We start from the raw sequence: 21590 nt of genomic DNA, 5'->3' as shown, positions 1-21590 counted from the left end.
CAAAAAATTGTCTAACATGAATATAGATCCTTTGCTCCCACTTCCATTCTCAAACTATTGTTTTATTTATGTAAGTAAGGCTTTGATAAGACTTTCCACAATAAGCTCATATTTGTTAAAGCATTTAACATGTTAAATCACGTTTTTCACTAGTGTTAAATGATATCTTAATTTCTCTAAGAAAAGTCTTCAGTTAAATCCAAAAAGTCCTAAGTTGATAAAGTGAAGTATTAGCACCAACATCCATTTACAGAAATTAGTGTTTCGGACTTCCCTGGTGTCGCAGTGATTAAGAATCCGCCTGCCAATGCAGGAGACACGGGTTTGAGCCGTGGTCGGGGAAGATCCCACATGCCACGGAGCAACGAAGCCCGTGTGCCACAACTACTGAGCCTGCACTCTAGAGCCCACGAGCCACAACTACTGAGCCTGCATGCCACAACTACTGAAGCCCGTGGGCCTAGAGCCTGTACTCCGCAACGAGAAGCCATTGCAGTGAGAAGCCCGTGCACCACAACAAAGAGTAGCCCCTGATTGCCATAACTAGAGAAAGCCCGTGTGCAGCAATGGAGACCCAACACAGCCATAAGTAAATAAATAAATAAATAAATAAATAAATAAAAATTTAAAAAAAAAAGAAATTAGTGTTACATATAATAAGATATTCAAGAACCAGTGTTGATTATGTTGGCTCCTGTTGAAAATATTCACTTAGCGTTTATAAAATTTTAAATTGAGGCAATGAATTTCTCTTGGTCACTGGTAAAGAAAAGATCTTGTTCAAAAATTGCCACAGTCTTGTTATTTCACAAACTCAGAAATGTCACAAGCAAATCATATAAACTACTCTCAACAATAAATGTCTTATCTAATGATTAACCTATAAGAGCTCCTGTTCCCCAAAACCAGAACTAAGATACCCCAATATATTCAGTAGATTTCTGAATATCATCTCACTCTTTTAAGTATCATTTTAAATTATATTTTAAAAATTCAAAAAAGACATAGTTTATGATTTTCACAAATTACTTCACTTATATATTCCATTATATTTCACTTTGATTTTGAAAATCCTGTTTATTAAAGGATTAAACTCACAGGCATAAAAATCATGAATCCAGCTACCCTTCTACAGTCAAGACTGCCGGTTCTGGTGAGAACAAAGAAGTGAGTTACTTCCCACTTCATACACGGCCAATTTTTTTAAAAATCTTTTTAAAGCAACTATTAGTAGAGGCATTCTTTCAAATAAATAGGAAATGTGATATACAGATATGGATCAGGCTTCAAATTCTAAAGAGAATTCAGAGGTCCCCTGGCTCAGTCTTCTACACAATGCAGGACTCCTTTCTATAATGTTAGAGGCTAGGTTATAAACTGGTGGCCTAAGGACCATTTGAAGCCCATAAACATAGTCTATTTGGCCTGCACAGTTTGTTTGTTTTTCAATTAAACCCACCTGTAGCTGCATTCCTACTGCCCCTTTGGATGAGCCATTCCCTCTCCACTTCTCCACAGCTCCCACCACTTCCCATCACCCCACTTCACTCACTCATCATCTGCCTGGTGCTTTAAGCATCTGAACATCTCCATCAGTGACCACTGTTCTGGAGAAAGGGTTATCTACTCTGTGGCTGAACATCTCCATGAAAGGGAAGGGAACTCACAACTTTGCAAGTCGACCAATTTCACTGTAGGCAACTCTAAACAGTAGAGAGACTTGTCTAGAATAATTTCCAGACACAAACTAATTCTATCCTCAGAAACAAAATGAATCTACTCTGTCTTCCACAGGAAAGCCTTCTAGATATCTTAAGACAACTAACCTTCCTAGGTCTTCAGAGCTCCCAAATAGTCCTCATAATAATATATTTTCAAGCCCACCCATGGCATGCTTCTTTGAATGGATAAACCCTACTTATGATTTATTTTCAACTATTATTTATGGATTCATTCATTATGCATTCTAGCTACCAATGTTGCTCTTCACATGTAATAATGTAATATTTCCTTTAGATCAGTGATTTTTAAACTTTCTCGTCTCAATACTCCTTTATACTTTTAAAATTCATTGAGGATTCCAATGAACTTTTGTTCGAGAGTTATGTGTATGGATATTTACTATATTAGAAATTAAAATTGAATTTTTAAAAAAATTTGTTAATTCACTTTAAAAATACATAGTAATATAATAGCAAATTTCTATGAAAAATAAATGTTTTCCAAAATAATATAAATGAGTAAGTAAAGCAGTATTGTTTTACATTTTACAAATATGTTTAATGTCTGACTCAAAGACAGCTGGATTCCTATAACTATTTCTGCATTCATTCTGTTGCAATATCACACATAGGTAGCCTCTGGAAAACTCGGGGAGAATGGAAGTGAAAAATGTAAATAATATTTTAATATTGTTAAATAGTTTTGACTTTGTGGACCCCTTGAAAGGGTCTCTTTCAGGGACCCTCCAGGGGTCCCCAGACAATATTTGGAATCCATTTATAAATGCTTTCATTAGTGTAGCTTAGGTTCCAGTTATTTTCTCTAGCATCCATGGCATTCTTTTCACTTATCTTGAGCTTATGGTCAACTAAAATCACTCGCTCTTTCTCAAACAAATTGCTGTCATGTCAATGCAGACCTTATACATAAATTTCCCTACAGATGCCATTTTGTTGGCTTCAGGTTACCCTTTGGTAGTAGACGCTGTTGGTGCCCTACCCAGGTCTCCTTAAGGCTGGTGTAATTGTTGGCTGATAACACACGGCAGCCCCCTTCTCTGAAGAATTTCTCAGTAATACTGGAGCCATCTTGCTTGGGAAGCTATGTCTATCTCTACGTCAGCCAATGACTGACTGACAAACCAATAACTTACAGAGTACAAAAGGTCAGCCTCAAGGACACAAAGTAGGACTAATTCTGGGTATCTGTGCTCCAGAGCTTCAAGGAGATCAGACTAAAGTTAGTCTCTAATGAGACCACAATCTTCCTTAGCTTTTATCCGTTGTTCTGTCCTGCTTCTGGTACTCTTTTTCTCCTAAGAACACATCCCTAATAAGTCATTTTAACAGGACTCTCCATATCAGGCTCAACCTAAGACATTTTTTATCTCATCAAGATTATTGCAATATCAACTCTACCATACACCATATTAGCTAACCATCTCAGCTGTACACCATCTCAAATATGCTAAGAATTCTATTATAAAGTACTGCAGTGGTTCTCATAGTGTGGTGGTCCCTGTACCAGCAGCATCAGCATAACATGGGAACTTGTTAGAATTGCAAATTATCAGGCACCAGTCCAAACCTACTGAATCACAAACTCCATCACAGAGATGTGCTGTAAGTAACTAATCCACTACCGTTGAACATTTTAGTTTCTATTTTTCCTATTATAAATAACGGTAAAATGAATATACTTGCATGTAAAACTTTGTGTACATTTCTGATTATTTTATAAGTATTTGTCTGCAATTTACTTTGATGTAAAAGTACTGCATCAAAAAAGAAGATGTATTGATAGATGAATCAGGGATGGATATGTAATACAGCAAGCACAGCAAAATGTTAATGGCAGAATCCAGGTGATGAGTACATGGATGTTCACTGCAAAATTCTTTCAACTTTTTCATATGTGTTTGCAATTTGTTGGGAAATGCTGAAAATGAAAAATGTTGGAAAAATATATTTTATGAAGCTAAATTCCTAGAATTGGAATAGACTGTTCATAGTATGTGCACATCTTCAAACTTTGTAAAGTTAAAACATCAACCAGAAAGTGTCAGTTCCCTCACACACTGTCAACACCACTTTTTAGTGCTTTTCAAATGTCTGACAACTTGTTAGGCAAAAACTAGTAATTTATCTTTTAAATCATCATATCCATGTGCATTTTTTAAAGCTAATATATAATGAAATGAAAAGCTTCCTAACATGCTTGGCTTCAGATAGGATGTTGGTTATTTGAACCAGGAAACAGTAATCAAGATTTGAACACCTACTCAGGGGCACTTACCTTATTACCAAGCACAATACCCTCATGAATAACTTGCAAACTAAATTGTACAGGCGAGAGTTACTTCCAGGCCAGCATCATACACAGGCAGAGGGGGTTAGTGCTGGACTGCCCAAGGGGACTGATTTAACAGGTCCTAAGAAAGGACTCTCCCTTCACAAAAAAGTCTCCTTTCCCATTTTACCAGGATACTCAGAACTCTAAGCATTAGAGTTCTTTCTTTATGTTGAAGCAATTAGATTCCCACCGATTCAATTTTAAAATTCAAGTATTTTACTTCAATATGGGTTCCACATAATTATGGTGCATCCATAGGATGGAATGCAGTGGAGCTATTAAAAAAGAACTATGGATATCTACATCTACTGACATAGAAAGATGTCCATGCTATGCTTGTTCATTGCAGAACACAAGTATGTATGTGTGTGTATGACAGAAATATGTATAAGGATACTTACTAAAATATTAATAGTGGTTACCTCCAGTTGAAGGATATATGAGAGTTTTTTACTCTTTTAATATATTTCTCTATTGTTTATTTTTACGATAGATATATAAAAAATTTTATTAACAATAAAGGCTATTTGCTATTTGATAAAAAGAAAATTGAAAATATCCCAGAAAACCATTAAACCATTATTAGCACCTTATTAAATTTTAATTTAGCAAGATTTTCAAGTCAAGGTTAAAGTTGCCTAAGCAATGAGACCCAGATCTAGCATATTTTAAAGGACATAGGAGAAAAATTAAAGGCAGACTAGGTAAAGATATCTCCATCCATGTATTAAGCAGCTGAGGTATAGGCCTGTATTATCCTGGGGGGATTTCACTGGGAAAAAATCAACAGGCAATGGAAGGCATCTGTGGTCTTTAGATGCAAGAGAAACCAAAAGAGTGAAGGCTTACTACAATCTGTATAGACCCGGAGTGAATCTTAACTTTACCACAGTTCCTGCTCTCAATATTATAGAAAATAACCTCCTACAAATGATGTTCACTTCTCCCCCTACAGCAGGTCCAGGATCTGATGGCAGTTAATTTTTAAAATATATTATTTATCAGATTTAAATTTTTACTTTATACTTTATAAAGACTGAAAAGGAAAACATGACGTTAAATCACTCACCTCCATGGGAAGACATGTTTGTACACGGGCAGATGTTCCTCGATGTGACACTGCAGTCCTATTTTTAATTTGAAACTGTGTTTTGCACATGTAGCCATCAGAACAGTCCTGTGTTCCATCACCAAACAATACATAAGAAAATGCCAATTATTGTAAGAACTCATCATTCTAGTATCTACAGCATCTCATAAGTTCCAAACCGAGCAATGAAAAACTAAGTATATTAAATGAGATAATATGGATAAAGAAACTCATCCAATACCCCTGTACATAGTAGGTACTCAATAAATAGAAATTTTAATCCCCTACTTTTCACACCTATTAATGATGTTTCCTCTTCTCTTAGATTAAATCCCTTTTATTCCCCAAGCATTTCAAAGCATAGAATTCATAGAACACAATGGGTTGGCAGCTGTTTAAAAATATCTAAACTTATAGAAATATCTTGTCACATAATTAATACTGATGTCCATGGCATATACAGAAATAGAAATTTTAGGAGGACATGCATCTTGAAGCTAGAAGGGACCCTCTATTTCAATTTCTTGTTCAAGGGAAGATCTCCATTAAAAGGTCCCAAGAGGTAATCATTCAGCACCTTCCTAAGCACTTCCAGGAACCTGCACTTCACTCCCTTAAATGACTACCACCTCCATTTTGGCATATGACACATTGTTCATTGAGAAAGTTTAGTTCTACATTGCACTAAAATATCTCCCTTTAACCTTAATTCACTGGTTCTAGTTCTGCCCTCTGGAGTCTAAACTCCTTTCCACAGAGCCATTATTCAAAGAGTTGAAGACAATTACCACCATTTTCAAATGTTTGTTGTAAGATATGATTTCCAAGCCCTTCACCAGTTGTATTTCTCTCCTGTTTTTTATACTTGCTGTTAAATACACTAATGGATGATGTTCATCTAATTGTGGTCAGTTGCATTTTTTTTAAGGCAAAACTTGTTTGAACTTAATGAAGTCGTGTAAAAATGTAATAACTCGTCATGCACAAACATACTCACATATCAATGAATATTATTAATTCTCCACCAAAATGTCACACTAACATTCATATTTTAACAGAATTAAAATAATTATAATTAAGAAAAACATGGTTACTTAATCTGACGTAGTAAAAAAAAAATACAAAATAGCATCCAAACTAAAAAATTCATAATTCACTTAAATACTTTTACTAAGATTCAAATATCCAGTTTTTAACTATAAAATAAGACAATTTTAGAGTGTTTGTGAGCTATCTAATATTGAGTATTTTAAAAAATTTGTGTCATGACAACTATGTAAGAGCATTTGATATTAGGTAACTATCCTGGGTTGAATCGTATCCTCCCAAATTTCATGTCCACCGGGAACTTTGTTTGTGACCTTATTTGGAAATAGGGTCTGTGCAGATGTAATCAAGTTAAGATGAGATCATACTGGAATAGACTAGACCCTAAGTCCAATATGACTGGTGTAGTTATAAGAAGAGGGAAATTTGGCTACAGAGACAGACACATGGGAGAAGGTCATGGGAAGAAAGAGGCAAAGATTGGAGTGGTGCATCTACAGGCCAAAGAATGCCAAGGATTGCCATCAACTACCCAGAAGCTAGAAAAGGCACAGGAAGATTCTTCTCTAGAGACTTTGGAGGGAGCATGGACCTGGTGACACCCTGATTTCCAACTTCCAACTTCCAGAACTGTGAGAGAATAAATTTCTGTGTTTTAAGCCACCCAGTTTGTGGTACATTGTTATGGCAGCCCTAGGAAACTAATACAGAAACTATATTTTCAGAGATATCTGGTGGCACCTTTATAATACCTCCCAGTTAGTTAGGCTGTCAACCCGCCAGGACTCACACAGGGGCCGCCCTGCTGTTTGGTCATGATCAACACTAGTTCTGATTGACTGCAGCCAACTCATTCAGACTGGTTGATGCCACTACCATAGGTTGTTAAATATTTTGAATATCCTCCCTGCCTGTAAAGTAAGTTATTAGGCATCGAATACTATCATCTTTTATTATTTCACTAAGGTTCTACATTTTGTAGATGGAATTATTGTTTTAAATTCTAGTGAAAGCTATTCTCTTTTCTACTAGATTTGAACCAGAAAGATAAAACCCTGGCAGTGTCGGCAGCCATCGTGTGATTAAATTGAGCCTGAGAATAAAGCCAATGCAGAGGAAAGCAAGGCCATAATATGCAGAGACCAGATCCTGATTACACTATTTATACCAACCATACCTGAAGCTAGCTCTACCCTCAAATTTTTCAATTACATGGACCCCAAAAGTCCCTTCTTTGCTTCACCCAACTTAAGTTGGATTTTCTGTCACTTGTAACCAAAATAATCTTTTTATAAAGTGACCTATATTGCATTTACTAGTTTAAAATGAGATTTTCTACTGTATTGTATTATCACTCTCATTATGATAATCAATACCTGATTATATAAAAGATTTACCAAATACAATAAAACCATAATAGTATGTGTTTCTGAGAAAAAGTACTCACAGTCTGCAATTTAAAAATAATCTAGCGACTTTGTAGTCACCAACTTTGCTAAGTTTGTTTATAGACTATTTTTGATTTTATAATTATAATATCTGTATCATCTATTAATAAAGACGGTTTCACTTCTTTTCCAAAAAAAAATTTAAAAAAATAAAAATAATCTAACAACAGAGAAAAAAAATCATAGGACATTCAGAGAAAACTTAGAGCTAAACTGTGTGTACTGAGTATAATTCATCAAATGAGGAAAAATGTTCTATTTCATATTTTCTATACCTGAGTGCTGGTCATACAACCTCTTCCTAAGGGAAGCTACAATTTAGTAAAACTCTAATTACAATGCAAAATACACCTCCTTTGATATCAAAGAGGTGAGTCAGAAATTCCTGTACACCTATGTTATAAAATCTAAATAAATTATCTGGTATCTTTTAAGATAGAGACGTTATTTTCAGTATTACTTATAACTTAAGCAATTTAAATCTCTGTTTTAGGCAATTTCTGATACTATTTATTAGTGTCTATAGGGAGGTGCAAAAGGGTTTTTGACTCAGCCTATATTTGGTCATGGTGATTTTCTTTTCAGTATCAATCTCTTAATAGTCAAGATTAGCCTTGAAAAATTAAATATAGAAAAAGGAGAGTTTTATAGCATTTCAAACATTTACTTCCACAGAGGTAGGCCTTTCTCCCACATCATTTTAACTTAAGGCAGAAAATGTTTTATTCTTCACTGTTGAAGGATGCTTTTTTAGAGACAACAAACATAAAGGTATGAAAATTGCCCTCTGAACTGGCACTAGTCAATCACGGCCAGTAAACAAAGTTGAACTCAAACCTCCCCCTGAAAATTTCAGTGGACGTTCTGCTCTAGCTTCCCTGCATTCTTTTTGTACTTACAATTTAATATTAACCTCCTTTAATTTTTTAACACTGATTAGTTTTACTTCCTCCGGTTGATCCTAAGATCAGGGCCTAGGCCCCATCCCTGGAGAAAGAAAGGCTGCAAAGGGAAGCCAGGGTCCTTACTGTAGAATCTAGACTGTCCTCCACATAAAAACCTCATCCCCCCAGACCTGCATGGGAGGAGGTGGAACAAAAGGAACCTTACAGCTTACCCAGTTCAACCCTCCTGATTTAGCAATAAGAAGGTGAAGGACTGAAGCAATCTTAAGAGACTTGTCTTACTGCTAATTAGGGGCAGAGCTAGAAGTAGAAGGCAAGCCTCTTGGCCTGTGTTCTTTCTACTACACTAAGCAAGTTCTGCCAGAGAGCAGGATCATGGCAGAAAGATCTTTACTGATGCTCGCGGACTGGTAGACGTCAGGCTCTGCACATGGAATAACAAGCTCAAGCCACTCAAAGTGTGGTCTGGGGACCAGCAGCCTCAGGGTCACCTGGGAGCTTGTTAAACATGCAGAATCCCAAGCCCCACTTCAGACCTTCTGAATTGGAATCTGTATTTAACAGGATCCCAGGTGATTTGTATGCACATTTGGAAGCACTGAGGCAGGGAGCACTACGATCCCTGCGGGACAGCAAACTGACTGCATTAAACAGTGGTTCTCAACCCTAGCTGCATATCTGAATCACCTGAGGAGTTTTCAAAATGCTGTTGCTAGGGTCCACCCTCAGACTGGTGAAGTGAGAATCTTCCTAGCAGCCTCTAATGAAAAGCCAGGGTAGAGAACCACTGCACTAAATTCACTGGAGTCCCCTTCTGAACTCTGAGAACAGAGCCAACCACAGACTCTGCAGCTGCCTCAGCAGAAAAGGCCACAAACAGCTCCCAACTTTCAGAAATTCCAGGGCTCACTCGGAGCACTCCATGTACTAAACTTGCCTCTGTGGATGCTCAGCTTGGAGCTTCGACTGTGCTGAGACTGCTTTTTATATGGTCTTCACTAACACCTCAAACCCTACTCTCTGGCAACTTGCCCACCCTTGACTTGGTCATCTGTAACAGCCAGTAATCTCATAACTTAAAACCTTCCCATGTCCAACTACACTTCTGCCATCAGGACTCCCTGCTGCCCACTGCCACAAAGCAGGTTGCTCCACATTGTCACTGTAGAAGAGAAACTAATAGGAAATGCAGGTGCTGTATGCAACCCAGACACCACTAATAAAAAGAGAACACTTCCTCACAGTCAAAACTCCTCAGGTCATCTACATGGAATGCCCTTCACCTTATGCCAAAACAAGGAATAAAGATTTAAATGAGGAAAACAATACCATAAATGTGTTCAATGAAAACACTGGAAGATTAGAAACTCTTTTATCTATTTATTTTTATTTTTTTATTTTTGGCTGCGAGGCTTGCAGCATCTTATTTCCCCGACCAGGGATCAAACCCGTGCCCCCTGCAGTGGAAGCACAGAGTCTTAACCACTGGACTACCAAGGAATTCCCTAAAAGCTTTTAAAGGATATTTAAAAAGTAAGTAAAAATCTTGAAGTCATGTAAAATAATGATAAATTCTACTGCATGGAAAAAATTCTTAACACCATAAAGTCAAAAGGCAAATATTAAAATGTGAAAAAAAGGTCTGTAGCTCAAATCATAGAAAAGGACTAATTTTGTCAATATATAAATAGCTTTAATTTCCTCAGTACATTAATAGTTCTCACAAACCAATAAGAAAAAGATGAACAGCCCAATAGAAAAATAAGCAAACGATATAAACAGATAGTTCACTAAACAGGAAGTATACGTGGATTTTAATCATATAAAAATATGTTCAATGTTACCCATAAGAAAAATGCAAATTAAAACTATATGATACCATTTTTTACCTATCAGATTGGCAAAGATCAGAAAGCGTGAAATACACTCTGTAGACAAAGATGTGGATAAAACAGGCAGGCGCTCTCATACACTGCCAAGGGCAGGGTAGTTTAAATTAGTATAACCTCCCTGTAGAGCAAGTTGACAATAACTATCTAAACTTAAAATGCACATACCTTCCATCCAGAAATGCTACTTCCAGGAATTTATCGTACAGATACAATTGCACATGTAGAAAGTAAAATTCATGCAATGATATGTATTAAAGTATTGTTTTAATAGCACAATATTGGAAATAACCTAAATGCCCATAGGTGAGGATTGGCTAAATAAATTATAGTATATCCAAATAATAGAATGCTATGCAGTCATAAAAAAGTGACTATAAGTATTCATATGGAATAATAACCAAAATAGATCATTAAGTTAAAAATATGCAGAACAGCATGTATATATGTATATTATCCTACCATTTGCTTAAATATAAACGCATATGCTTGTGTACATTGAAGATATCTGAAAGGACACCCAAGACACTGGTATGAGTAATGACCTCTGAGGTTTGGGTAAGGAGGGTGGGAAGGTTAGGAAGGAAACTTACCTTTTTAGTGTACAAACACTTTTGTGCCTATATATAAAAAACACTTCATGTAAAGCAAATACTTCATTGATTGCCTTTTGAACATATGCCTCCAGGCCAGCGCAATGCTGCAATGGATTCCAACTTGAACTTCTCAGGAGAAAATGTTCTGGAGGCCTTATAGAACCCTAGAGAGACAACCAAGTTTTCTAGTGTAGTACTGACTGCATACTAAGGATTTCCTGACAGAACATGTTTAGGTCTGCTTTCCTACAAGCTGTCAAAAGTTATGCCACCCAGATAGTTATGTTATGCCTGCTGGAATCCAGCTACCCAAATAACTATGGGGCTCTTGTAGCTGAATTTTAATAAGCTTTTAACAATCTACTCTAGAAAAACACTGCTGTCTAAAAAATTAGGTGGTTACCTAAGAGCCTCAGCCCTGCTTTGGAATAAAGGATTGCATATAGGATGTAAACTCAAGTTAACTGCCCATAATGATCAGCTGCAGGAAGGGCTTGTCAAGGCCACTGGGGAGGAATTAAGACAAGAGGAAGTTTCTAGGTCACTGCTGGCACTGAACAAACAACAGGACCTTCAAGGCCAATGGAACCCTGAGGAACAGGCCAAACCTAAGCCACAGACCTCAAGTGGTTGTTCTTTTCTTCTGTAAGAGATCAAACCAATACTACCAGTAACTGCCCAGAGCTAATTAAAGAAAAAAAGAAAAACTGCTGCTGAAAAGCAAAGCTTACACTTGGTAAGTCAGACACTAAACTAATATCTGTTCATTTTTTTAAAAGCCTGAAAGTTAGATGGTGTATGAAGGTAACTGTTAAGGATTTAGAGAGCCTCCAGAACACAATTTTGAATATATTAAAATGTCTCCTCATGCCCCAATCCCCACCCAATCTCACTAACCGATACTGCTACGCCTTCCCAATATGTGTGTGGATGTTGACCATGGCTGACTCTGATGCCTCTGAGTCAGTATCAAGAGTGACCAGATCCAGTCAAAGTGATTCATGGGTAACTGCCGGCCTTTGACTCAGGCAAAAATTCAAAAGACCAAAAACTCAAGAAACCAAAAATTCAAAAGACCAAAAACTCAAGAAACCAAAAACCCAAAAGTAAAAGTAGGTATATAACATATTTCACCTTTGAAAAAGACCTTGGTCTTCTCCTTGGTCTTGTAGTATTTTGGAGTTTATTAAACATGACACAGCCATTTATTGAATAGTCCACCAATACCTTCACCATACTTTCTGGCGGAGAGGGCTGGAGATACACCTCAGATAATAATAAATTCCAGCTGAGGGAGCTGAGGTGGTCCTTCTGGGAAAGAATTAAATCTTCTTCTGGATGTGTGGTCACATCCAATAAAGGCCCATACCCCCTTGCTTCACCATTTGCACAACATAACCCGTTATGATTATTGCCTTTATCTGTGTGACCTAAGGTGTGAATGACTACTGAACACATTGGTTCACTAGCTGGGAATTAAACCACAAAACATGGTGACCATTGGTCCTTGATTGGAGGTTCTCTGGCTCTGCCCAGTTTAAAAGAGCTTTTTCTTAGCATGGTCATGGTATGAAACTAAAAGAGAATCTGTGGGATTTTAACTTGAAATATTCTCTCCAAGGCAGCCATGTGTCAGAGGGTTACACTGCCGTCTCTTACAATACTTAGTTCAGCAGTTACTCTTGTTTACATTAGCATACTCATTACAGACTCTTATTAGGTTTAAAGTTCTAATCAACCTATAAACAAAGCACAGAGGACTAATTATAGTTACTGAACAGAATCTAAATATTATAAATCTTGATGATGTAAAAATAATAATATAATTAATTTAAAAATCAGAAGGAGGAACAGAAAGGAATGTGGGATATAGTATAAGTACTCTAAATTCCTCATCTATCACAGAAGGAATCAATAGTTACTATCCAAAAATGAAAAATCAGGAGTTAAAAGTATTGATATAGTGTTAAAGGTTACAGGGATCACTGTGAGAATAACTGAGTTATTCTTCACCAATAGGGGTTCCTTTAAACAAATTTAAATCATCCATATGATGGAATACTATGTAGCTATCAGTAATAATGAGATAGCTCTATATATGCTCACAAAGAAAGATGTCCATTATGTACTGTTAGGTGGAAAAAGTAAGTTACAAAACAATGATCCCACTTCCGTAAATATGTTATAAACGTACGTATATTTACATGTGCATAGAAAACAAACTACAGAATTGAGTCAAAGGAGAGGGAAGGAAATATTTTCATCTGTATTTTATATATCTATATATTATTAGAATTTTTACAATGATCATGTATTGTTTTTCCTTGCAAAAGTTATTTAATTAAATATAAAAATCCAATCCATAAAGAAAAATGTAATACTGTGCTTTCCTTCCACTCTCTGCAATCAATAATACTCTAAGAACCATAAAATGTTCTTGCATACAATATTAACTTTTATTTTCTCTCCTTTTTAAACTTACCCTCTAGTTGCTAAGCCAAAATAAGGCCAATACTTCTTTCCTAGGTCACTACCTAATTATGGTATACCTTCACTTTGCTTCTCAAGTGGACATTGTTTTACACCACTTAGGGCCTTCAATTTTCAATTCCGTTCAATAAAGACATATTGAGAACCCCAGCACTGTGCTCATTTTAGTTAGTTTTCCTACAATAGTCCTACTCCCTTTCCCTGACAGGACTCTTAGACCTACCCTACCAAGTCCCTCTGCTTTTTACCTCTAACCCCTTCCGACTTCCTAGATGAGCAGTAGAACACACTGCTCTCCCCCTCCCCAAAGACAGGTCAAAGCACAGCAAGTACCTGCTGTATAAAAAAATAAATAAAATAAAATTCAAAAATTCAAAAAAAAAAAAAAAAGCACAGCAAGTGCAGTGACCCCAGGGAATAAAGAGCAGAAGAAAATCAGCCACTTGTCAGCCCAGAAAAGGAGGTTACTGGACCAATTTGATGACCTTACTGGGGAGAGGGGGCGGGATGAGCACACACGCATATCTGTTGATGTGTACTTGCACAGCCTGCTTATTTCATGCAAATTTTAAAAAAATGGTTATAGTTTAAATAATGCTAAATCCCTTCTCTTTCTTGGAGCCAAAGCATCAAAAGTAAGTTTAGATCACATTGGTTCCATTTTCTTTATTAACACTTTCAACAGATATCTCTACATTGTTGTTTCACTATTAAGCATTTTTGTGGAATTTCATTCTCTTTTCCCTCTTTCACCTTTTTTTTTTTTTAATAAATTTATTTATTTATTTTTGGCTGTGTTGGGTCTTCGTTTCTGTGCGAGGGCTTTCTCTAGTTGCGGCGAGCGGGGACCACTCTTCAACGCGGTGTGCGGGCCTCTCACTATCGTGGCCTCTCTTGTTGCGGAGCACAGGCTCCAGACGCGCAGGCTCAGTAGTTGTGGCTCACGGGCCCAGTTGCTCCGCGGCATGTGGGATCTTCCCAGACCAGGGCTCGAACCCGTGTCCCCTGCATTGGCAGGCAGATTCTCAACCACTGCGCCACCAGGGAAGCCCCCCTCTTTCACCTTTTAATAATTTTTTTTCAGGTTTTCCAAATTGTCCATTTTGATTTTTCAACTTTCAGTTCATAAATGTGGGACCTCCATGTGTACCCTCATACTTTTTATTATATTAAACAATTTGGTTCTGCTTCCAAAGCATTCCTGCTTATTTGTGCCCAAGGATTGGCCAACAAATTCTATAACTGATTGGAGGGGAGATGGGGGCCTGTTGTAGAAAAAATTTTTTTTCTCTCTTTGTTTCTACTTTCAATTTAAGTTTGTAGAGATCTTACCATATTTTGTTTGCTCTAGATGAAATGTTCTCAAAGGTTTATCACTGCTTTTCTAATATCATAGATAAAATAAGAAAACAAAGATGACCCAAGTTCTGACCTCCATCTTGATTTCTAAATTTAAAGTTACTCAAATCTTATTCCTCTCATAAATAATATTTTTATAAAATTACCTGTTATAAGGGAATTATTCAAGAAAATTAAGAGTATTTAAGTAATTTTGTACTTAATAAAATAAATTGAAAGAAATTTTATAGACAGTAGCAAATTATCAGGGCAGCAAATTGTCACTTTCATTTCAAAGCACTGTCCTTGCAAAGCCATACAAATAATTTATTAAGTTTCCTATTTTTTCATGAAATGAAGGATGCCTGAGCTTAAGCAGTTTTACTGGGAGAAGGATCCTGCTGTGCGGGTGGGAAGAAGGAAAGGAAGGTGAGAAAGGCCTTCCTGGCATGGGTGCATACAAAGTACCGCAAAATGGGTGGCTTAAAACAACAAAGATTAATTCTCTCACGGGTCTAGATCTGGAAACTAGAAGTCTGAAATCAAGGTATCGACAGGGCCATGCTCTCTCTTCAGGCTCTAAGGGAGAATCTTTCCTTGTCTCCTCCTGGGTACTGGTTGTTGCCTACTTATAGACACATCATTCCCATTTCTGCCTCTGTATTCACATGCCTTCTTTCCTGTGTGTCTGTATCTTTGTGTCCAGATTTCCCTCTTCTTATAAGGACATCAGTCAGATTGCATTTAGGACACACGCTAATCCAGTATGGCCTCGTCTTAACTTGATTACATCTGCAAAGACCCTATTTTCAAATAAAGTCACATTCACAGTTTCTGGGTGGACATGAATTTGGGGGGACACTATTCAGCCCAGTACAGGTGAAGAGGCAGGAAGAGGTGGGAGGAAGGCAGTCCCACAGCTCCTGCACCTAACACAGGGGTAGTTTGCCCAGAACAGCTGAGGGAGGCCAGTGTTTCAGAAGCTGTTCCAGCCTGAAGATACTAGGCCAGATTCTCATGGCTGTTGCAGGAAAACAAAAGGGCTTTGACCAATAATGGGGATGAAAGTACTGACAGCTTTTAGAGAAGGCTGCACAGTAGTACACTCACTGTTTTTATGCATGGGACCTGGATAATGAGAGATTGAAGACTTTACTGGAGTCATCCTACGTGCCAAAAAGAGCATTCAATATCCACTACTTGGATCAATACCAGAAACGTGGCAAACTCACACTGCTGGCAGAGAAGAGTGAAGAGGAGGAAGGAGAGAGGGAGGATGTTGTCCACTCAGCCTTTTTTATTGATGTGACAAAAGTTTCCTGACATATTTTCCAGAATGAGTCACAATCTCTGCTCTCATAGTCATTTCCATTCCAAGCCTGTGCGTGTTTAAAGCTCTTATACTGATGCCCTCTCTTTCTGTATCTTCCATCAGAACTCCTGCTTCCCATAGCTTGACATTAGCAGGTTGCCTCTGCATCAAGGCAGGAGTTGTGTGAAAGCCAGGTGGACACAATGCAATAGAGAAGGAGCAGAAGCTCACCACCTCACCCCACACTTATGCTACAAATCTTAGAGAGTCTTCCCTCATTTCCATGAATTAATCACGTTCTCCCTCTGCTGTGTTCCCAACCATAGGTTTAGAAACAGACCAGCTGAACTGATGGTCATGTATCTAACAGAATCTTAGCTTAAAATCGGTATTCATTAAATTTACATTTCATATAATAAGGCGATAGATTGGTATCCTTCAAGAATTTTTGCATTCGTCTAAGTGTTTCTTTGGTCTTCTAGCCATGATAGAATAACAGAGACTAGATCTACTCTCCCATCTTAAGCAACTAGAAAAGCAAACAAAAAATATATGAAATTGGGGTTTGCAGATGTTGGACACAGGCAGTGTAGGACAGTGATCTCTGAGGAAAAGGGAATAAACAAGGTAAGCTCTACAAGTGTCCCAGCTCACTGCCTGAAGAAAGTTCTCAAAGAAAAAGATTAAAATGGCAAATGATTTCATTGTTTGTTTAAATAATCTAAGAGAATCAACAGAAAAAGTAATAAAATAAGAGAGTTTCAGAGAGTGGCCAGGAAAAAGATCAACATATAAAAATCAGTAACTTTACAACTGTAGCAATAATCAGTTAAAATCATAAAGATAAAATACACTATTCCTGGTATGAACACAAATTGTCAAATATCCAGGAAAATACCTATCATTATGTCAAGAAAACTCTATAACTGTACTGTAAGACATGAAAATAATCCCAACAAGTTTTTTATGAAACTTGTAAAATGATTCTAAAATTACTTTTAAAAGAAAATGCATGGGGTAATTAATTTTAAAAAAACAATGAATGATAGGATTATTAGATATCAAAACCAACTAAAGAGCACTAGTAATAATTAAAATCTATGTTATTATGACAGAAAAGAAAAATAGATCAGGGATTAGAGTATGGAGTCTAGAAATAGACACATTTATATGTTGGAATTTAATATATGATAAAAAGAGAATTTGAATCACAGATGGAAGAATGGATGAGTCAATAATGAAATGAAGTCAAGAGGTTCACCATTAAATAAAATAAACAAACTATATTACCACATCTCACAATCTCTAAAATAAATTCCAGATGGATTAAAGCCCCAAACATAAAAAATAAACTAATAAAGGTCTAGAGGAAAATATAAGAGAATATTTTCTTAATTTGAAGTTAGGAAAGATTTCCTGAGCAAAACACCAACCCAGAAGCCATAAAGCAAAAGACTGGCAGATTTATTAAATATTAAAAAACTCCTGTTTGACAAATGATACTATTAACAAAGTTAAAAGAGAAGTGACAGTCTGGGAAAAAATATTTGCAATACATATAGGAAATGAAGGATTGATAGTCATAATATATAAGTTACTCCTACAAATCACTATTACAAAGATAAACAACTACAGTAAAAGAGACAAAGGGCATAAACAAGAAATTCCTAGAAGAAATATCAGTGACCAATAAGCATATAAAAATATGCTCAACACCAATGTAATGAGGAAAATGCAAATTGAAACAATATATCATTTTTCATCTTTTAGAATGAAAAATTTTTAAAGATCAGTAATATCTCATAGTCTAGAGAGTATGAGAAAATGGGCATACTCATATACTATTTAAGAATATAAATTGCTCCAGTCAGGAGAGAAATTTTGCCTTTCTCATTCACTCATTTATTCATTCAACAAATGTTAGCACTTAGTTCATATAACGTGGTGTGCTAGGCCCTAGGAATACAGCAGTGTACCAAACAGACAGAAGTTCTTGCCCTCAGGCAGCTTGCACTCTGGAGGAACAGATGCAGGGCAGAGAAGATAACAACTGAATATGTACAGTAGATGGTTTTAGTGCAATAAAAATAAATAAATTAGAGTGAGGGGGACTGAAGTGATAGGGTTAGGAAGATGCTATTTTACATAGGGTGGACAGACAGGAGGACCTTGCTGATAAGGTGAGGGATGATCTCACTGAAGTAGGGAATAAGTCATAAAGCTACCTTTATGAACACAGTAGACAGTGGGAATGAGCTGCACTTAGACTCCATAGTGGAAACAGCAGGGATAGTATATGGCTGGAGCAGAGTGAAGGAACACGAGAATGATGGAATTTAAGACTAGAGAGGAAAGGGGTGAGAACAATTTAGGCCATGGAAGTCATGGCCAGAGCTTTGGATTCTACTCTGACAAAGACTGGAAGTCATTGGAGGATTCTGAGGCACAGACTGGTATGATTGTACTCACAGTTTTAAAAGATCACTGTAGCTGCTGTTTAGAGACCAGATTCCTAATGGGCATTAGTTAGGAAGCTATTGCAATAGGCCAGGCAAGAAATAATGGCAGCCTGGGCTACAGTGGTGCAGTGGAGGTGGTGAGAAGTGGTTGATTATGGATATATTTTGAAGATAGAGTTAGTAGGATTTATTAATGGATTAAACATGGGATGTAAGAGAAAGAGAGAAGTCAAGGGGAATGCCAGGTTTTTGTCCCTAGCAACTAGAAGCTAATATTTACTGAAATAGGGAAATATGTGGAAAAAGTAGGTTGTGAGGGAGAGGGGGAAGGTTAAGTAAAAGTGAGTTAAATGTGCTGCCTCATAGACACTCAAATGTAATGTCAGGTTGTTGGATATAAAAGCCTGAAGTTCAGGGACATAATAGGTGTTAAAAATACAATTTCAAGAGTCATCAGTGCATATATAGTATTTACAGCCAAGGAGCTGGGTAAGATCTCCTAGAGAAAGTGTCTAATTGGAGAAGTCCAAAGACTGAGCCCTGGGTCACTCCAGAGTTGAGCTATTGGGAGATGAGGAGGAAGCAGCAGAGGAAGCCACTAAGAACAGTTGAGAGGTAGAAGGAAACCACAAGGTCAGCATCTCAGGCGCCGAGTAGTTCAAGAAGGGAGTGATAGCTGTGCCAATTTTGCAGCATCTGTCAAAATGTCAAGTGAGCATACCCTCTCATTCAGTAATGCTATTTATCTATTCTACAGAAATAAGAATAAGTACACATAAAAATTGTTTTGCATGGACATTTATTAAAGTATCATTTGCCATAGAAAATTAAATGCCCATCAATAGAGGAAAGCTTAAATTATAGTGCATCTGAACAAGAGAACAAAATGTAACAATTAAAAAAAAAAACCTGGCAGATGGAAGTTATTGATATGGAATAACCTCTGGATATTAAGTTAAAAAACTACTTTAAGAACAATCATATGAAATGATTGATTCCACATATATGGAAAAAGAAAACATATACGTATATGTTACCTGCAGGGCAGGCAGGATAGTGTGATGAGAGAAAGCATGAGCTCCAAATCAGACTTCCTCAGATATAAATTTGGCTTGTTACCGTGAACAAATTTCTTAACTTTTCTGACCTTCCTCTCTCCTATAAAATCCCTCAAATGGCGGTTCTAAGGATTAAATGAATTAATATACAAAAAAGATCAGTGGCATATAGCAATCCCTCAATAAGTGTTAGATATGAATAATGTCTTAATAGTGTACATTATAATATATAATAACCATATATAAGCGCATAGGAAGAGATTTTGAAGTTTACTCTCCAAACTGTTAACACTGGTTTTCTCCGAGGAGAAGTTTGGGACTGGGAGTTGGCAGGAGGGTTAGAGGTAGTTGAAAGGCACTTAAAACATTTTGACATATATGTCTAAATTACTTTCATTTTTAATAATATACTAGTACAGATTTTTACAAAAGTATATGTGCATTTCTCATGAAATTTTTAAACTTTTTTAATTTAGAGAAGAAAAAAGAACAGTAAACATGTATGGACCTCAAAAGCTATTGCAATTTCTATTCAGCTGACACCAAAAAAGATAAATCAAAGAACTGGGATAATGTGAAGCAGGTAATGTAACATTTTCTAGCCATTTCCAAGAAAGATACACAGACAGACTTGTGGTAATAAAAATAGAAAAGATGGAAAAGAAGAGCCTGAATAATGAAATAAAGGGAAGAGAGTGAAATCAAGCACAGATTCACAGACTCTGAGTCTAACCATTCAGGCAAACAAAAGCCCTACCTATCACCTGAGAGAGGCAGTCACCCAGTGTCTCCTGACACATTTCCAGTGACATAGACAGCATGTGTCACCTTATATTAACCAAATATAGTCCCTCACTGGTCCTACTTGTCTCATCCGAAGTAACACATTTAAGACTCTCTCTTCACCAAGACTGACTCTTGGCTACATATTCTGGCTCCACTACCTTGTCTGGGCGAGCCCAGCCCTGCCCAGTGTGGGCAGAGAGAGCATTCCAAGCAGCAGGCTGCTACAGCTGCTCCAAATCTAAAGCAAATACAGCTAAGATTCTTTCCATTTAATGACGCCAACAGGTAGAATGGTTAAGACAATGTGGATGTACAACTGCATGACTTCTGACTTTGACTAAATTCTGCTTGGAGAAACAACATGTATTTGCAGGAGACAAATACTAAAGCATACTCTATGCAGGCTTAACTTAACTCTTTTGTACATAACTCAATGTTTTTCATCACTTCTTTCTTTGTCTTCAGTACAAACCCTTCACCAGCTCCTTCCCAGACCTTCCCAAGGTAGAGCTCACTACTCCATGTATGGCTGTGCCTCTAATTACTATTTACTGCATTTGCATGTGTTTTTTCTCATTATAATGTCATTAGCATGTGAGGGAGCCTGGTTGCCAGGGCAACCAGGAGTGGTGAATGCACAGCACAGCCTTTAATGAAAACTTAACCCTACTTCGTTTAATTCCCACTGTGTTTTTTGGCTCACTTCAATTTTGTGGTCGCAAGAATGGAAATATCCTGCAGTTACTCCTTCTTATGTGGTGCTGCTCCAAGGTCTTAGGAACCTTTGTGTTCCCCTGAACATACTAACAACACTTTATATTTCTCATAACTAACCTTGAAAACTTCCTCTGATAACAATAACTTCTCCTTCTGATCAACAGTGCTCACTCAACACAGTCCTTTGAATATCTAAAATAGTTTATTTTTCTCCAGACTAAATATTCTCAGGTTTTTCAAATTTGATATGTTTTCTGCAGTCCTTATTCACCTAACGGCCCACCCCTGAAAACATTCTAAATTATCTGGTTGAGACCAAACTCACTCCTTCTATAGCATCCTGCCAATCTGGTAAACTTCTCAAAAGGAAATAGATTAGTT

At 37.0% G+C, this 21590-nt stretch overlaps 1 protein-coding gene across 4 annotated transcripts in view; it reads right to left on the bottom strand.

The window, feature by feature from the left end:
* ATG10 (autophagy related 10) overlaps positions 1-21590 on the bottom strand; it is a 234970-nt gene that overhangs the window by 172070 nt on the left and 41310 nt on the right. For 2 of the 4 annotated variants that reach the window (XM_007193050.2, XM_007193051.2), the window contains exon 3: positions 5144-5251. The exons of the other annotated variants lie outside the window; for them this stretch is intronic. In XM_007193050.2, coding sequence (XP_007193112.2) covers positions 5144-5251 — 108 coding nt within the window. The remainder of the gene's footprint in view (positions 1-5143; positions 5252-21590) is intronic. 4 annotated transcript variants of the gene reach the window in all.

This window comes from Balaenoptera acutorostrata, chromosome 2 (genome assembly GCF_949987535.1).
Source record: "Balaenoptera acutorostrata chromosome 2, mBalAcu1.1, whole genome shotgun sequence".
NCBI classification, from domain to species: Eukaryota; Metazoa; Chordata; class Mammalia; order Artiodactyla; family Balaenopteridae; genus Balaenoptera; species Balaenoptera acutorostrata.
The sequence above is the reverse complement of the archived record's forward strand: the minus strand, read 5'-3'. Positions and strand labels throughout refer to the sequence as shown.